Source organism: Cannabis sativa, chromosome 2 (assembly GCF_029168945.1).
Source record: "Cannabis sativa cultivar Pink pepper isolate KNU-18-1 chromosome 2, ASM2916894v1, whole genome shotgun sequence".
NCBI classification, from domain to species: Eukaryota; Viridiplantae; Streptophyta; class Magnoliopsida; order Rosales; family Cannabaceae; genus Cannabis; species Cannabis sativa.
In genome coordinates, this window is record NC_083602.1 from 73,825,110 (window position 1) to 73,827,547 (window position 2,438).

Sequence of the window (2,438 nt, forward strand, 5' to 3'; positions counted from 1 at the left end):
TATTTTAAAATTTTATTATATATGATTCTTGCAAATTATAACATAGTTATAGTAAATATTAATTTTTATTTTGAAGATTGATCTTAAAAAAACACAGTTATATTAAGAACCCTTTTTGTTATATATGACTCTTGCAAATTATAACATAGTTAGTTAAGCATACCTCAGATAATAAATCTTCACTTCATTAACATTGAGGGTATAAATTTGACAAAATTATACTTTACAAGTATATATATTTTGTTGAAATAAATAAAAGGTAACTGATATTTAATTTAAAAGAGAGAGAGAAAAATAATGATGAAAGCACGGTGACACAAAATATTTTGTACATGTTTTTTCCTCTTTGGCAATAATATTAATAATTTCAACTTTATTTCACGTGTGACATGAACTGTAGTAGCTAGTTACTGTTTTATGTTTTGGGGAAACCTGTCTTTAAATTTCTCATATAAACCACCCAAATATGACCAGAAACGAAATTTCCTTTATCTATATATATAGAAACTCTCTCTATTTAATTTATTCTCATCTCTCATCATCATCATCATATGGTTCTTTAGCTACCCAGTGAAAACCCATCTCTCATCAAAACGACACATATAAAATGGCACTAGAGGCTGTCGTTTTTCCACAAAACCCATCATATTTTAGTTATAGTTCTAATAAAGAGCTCTACACCATGCTCGGTGTAGGAGGAAACTGGGTCAGTTACGAAGATGAAGACGACACTAACAACAATAATATTATTAATATTTATGATCATCAAGCTGATGCTACAGCTCCCTCATTTGATTTTCTCGCGAACCAAACGGAAAATAGTACTACGTCTCCTTATTATGGGGATTGGAACCCCTCACCTTCCTCTATGGTACCTCACTTTAACGAACTTCATCTCTCCAACTCCACCAATATTCCATCTCCTGATGCAACCAACGGTAATAATAATAACACTGCCACTACGGATGAATTCCAACCGTTCGATGCTTTGACCGGCTTCCCGCAGACAACGTTGACTAGTACTCGACCAAAACGACGCCGTTCTAGAAGCAGAAAGAACAAAGAAGACATTGAAAACCAGAGAATGACTCACATTGCTGTTGAGCGAAATAGAAGGAAACAAATGAACGAATACCTCTCTGTGCTTCGCTCTTTAATGCCCGACTCTTACGTCCAAAGGGTACTTATATTTTAATCTCTCTCTCTCTCTCACGATTTTTTCTTCTTTTCCAAACAGAAAATGAAAACTGATGAGTCTTTTTTTTTCTTCTGTTTTTGGATTTCAGGGTGACCAAGCGTCGATTATTGGAGGGGCTATAAATTTCGTTAAGGAGCTAGAGCAACAAGTACAATTTCTTGGTGCCCAGAAAGATCATCATCAAAGTAATAATGATCATAACCAGAGCTCAGAGGACCGTGAACTTAATATGCCGTTTTCTGAGTTCTTCACCTTCCCACAGTACTCGACTACTAGCTCGAATACCGCTACTCAGTGTGAAAATAACTCAGTGGTGGAAGCCATGGCGGCTGGAGAATCGTCAAGGTCGGCCATTGCTGACATTGAAGTAACAATGGTGGAGAGTCACGCAAGCCTGAAAATAAGGTCGAAGAAAAGATCAAAGCAGTTGCTGAAAATGGTATCTGGATTACATAATTTAAGACTCACAGTACTTCATCTTAATGTCGCAACCCAAGATCAAATTATCTTATATTCAATCAGTGTTAAGGTAACTAATTAAATAATTATATATCAATATATTATATTAATAATAATTTTCTTAATATTTTATTTGGGAGGGTAAAATAGTCCCTATACTTAAAATATAATTTGGTTTTTATTACATGATTACCGAACAGGTGGAAGATGACTGCAAGTTGAGTTCAGTGGACGAAATAGCGACAGCAGTGTATCAGATCCTGGCTACAATTCAAGAAGAGTCCTTTATAATAATGCCCAATTGATTATCAAAATTGGTGAGGATTCAACTTTTTTTTTTTTCTTATTTATGATTATTAACGAATTTGGTAGACCTAGCTAGCTCTCTAGCTAGTTCTGTGTTTATTAATTACTAGCGATATAAGTATGATGAAATTATGATCACAATCATGTATACCATGTTTGCGGAATATGTGACCAAAATTAATTAATACATTTTAATAATATATATGTTTCTTAATAGTTGTTGCATTCATATAAACAACATCTTCTATTCTCTAAGATTCTTTCTGTGTATGTGTATCTTTTTATAGTTTGATTTGTAATATCAGTTTGTTCTATTTATCATTCTGTATAAGTGATTTTAATTAGTTTAAGCCATCTTTAATTATTATTATTATTATTATTATTATTATCCATTTTAATAAACCAATGAAAAACATCATAATAATATAAATATATAGATTATTAGCCACACAAGCTAGTTTGGTCAAATTAAAAT

At 32.4% G+C, this 2,438-nt stretch overlaps 1 protein-coding gene across 1 annotated transcript; it reads left to right on the forward strand.

Annotated features, from left to right (window-relative positions):
- The first annotated feature begins 415 nt into the window (after positions 1 to 415).
- LOC115721259 (transcription factor bHLH96) lies at positions 416 to 2,177 on the forward strand. The gene is made up of 3 exons (XM_030650518.2): positions 416 to 1,180; positions 1,287 to 1,727; positions 1,858 to 2,177. The coding sequence occupies exons 1-3, from the start codon at positions 608 to 610 to the stop codon at positions 1,960 to 1,962; spliced, it is 1,119 nt and encodes a 372-aa protein (XP_030506378.2). The 5' UTR covers positions 416 to 607; the 3' UTR covers positions 1,963 to 2,177.
- The last annotated feature ends 261 nt before the right edge of the window (positions 2,178 to 2,438 follow it).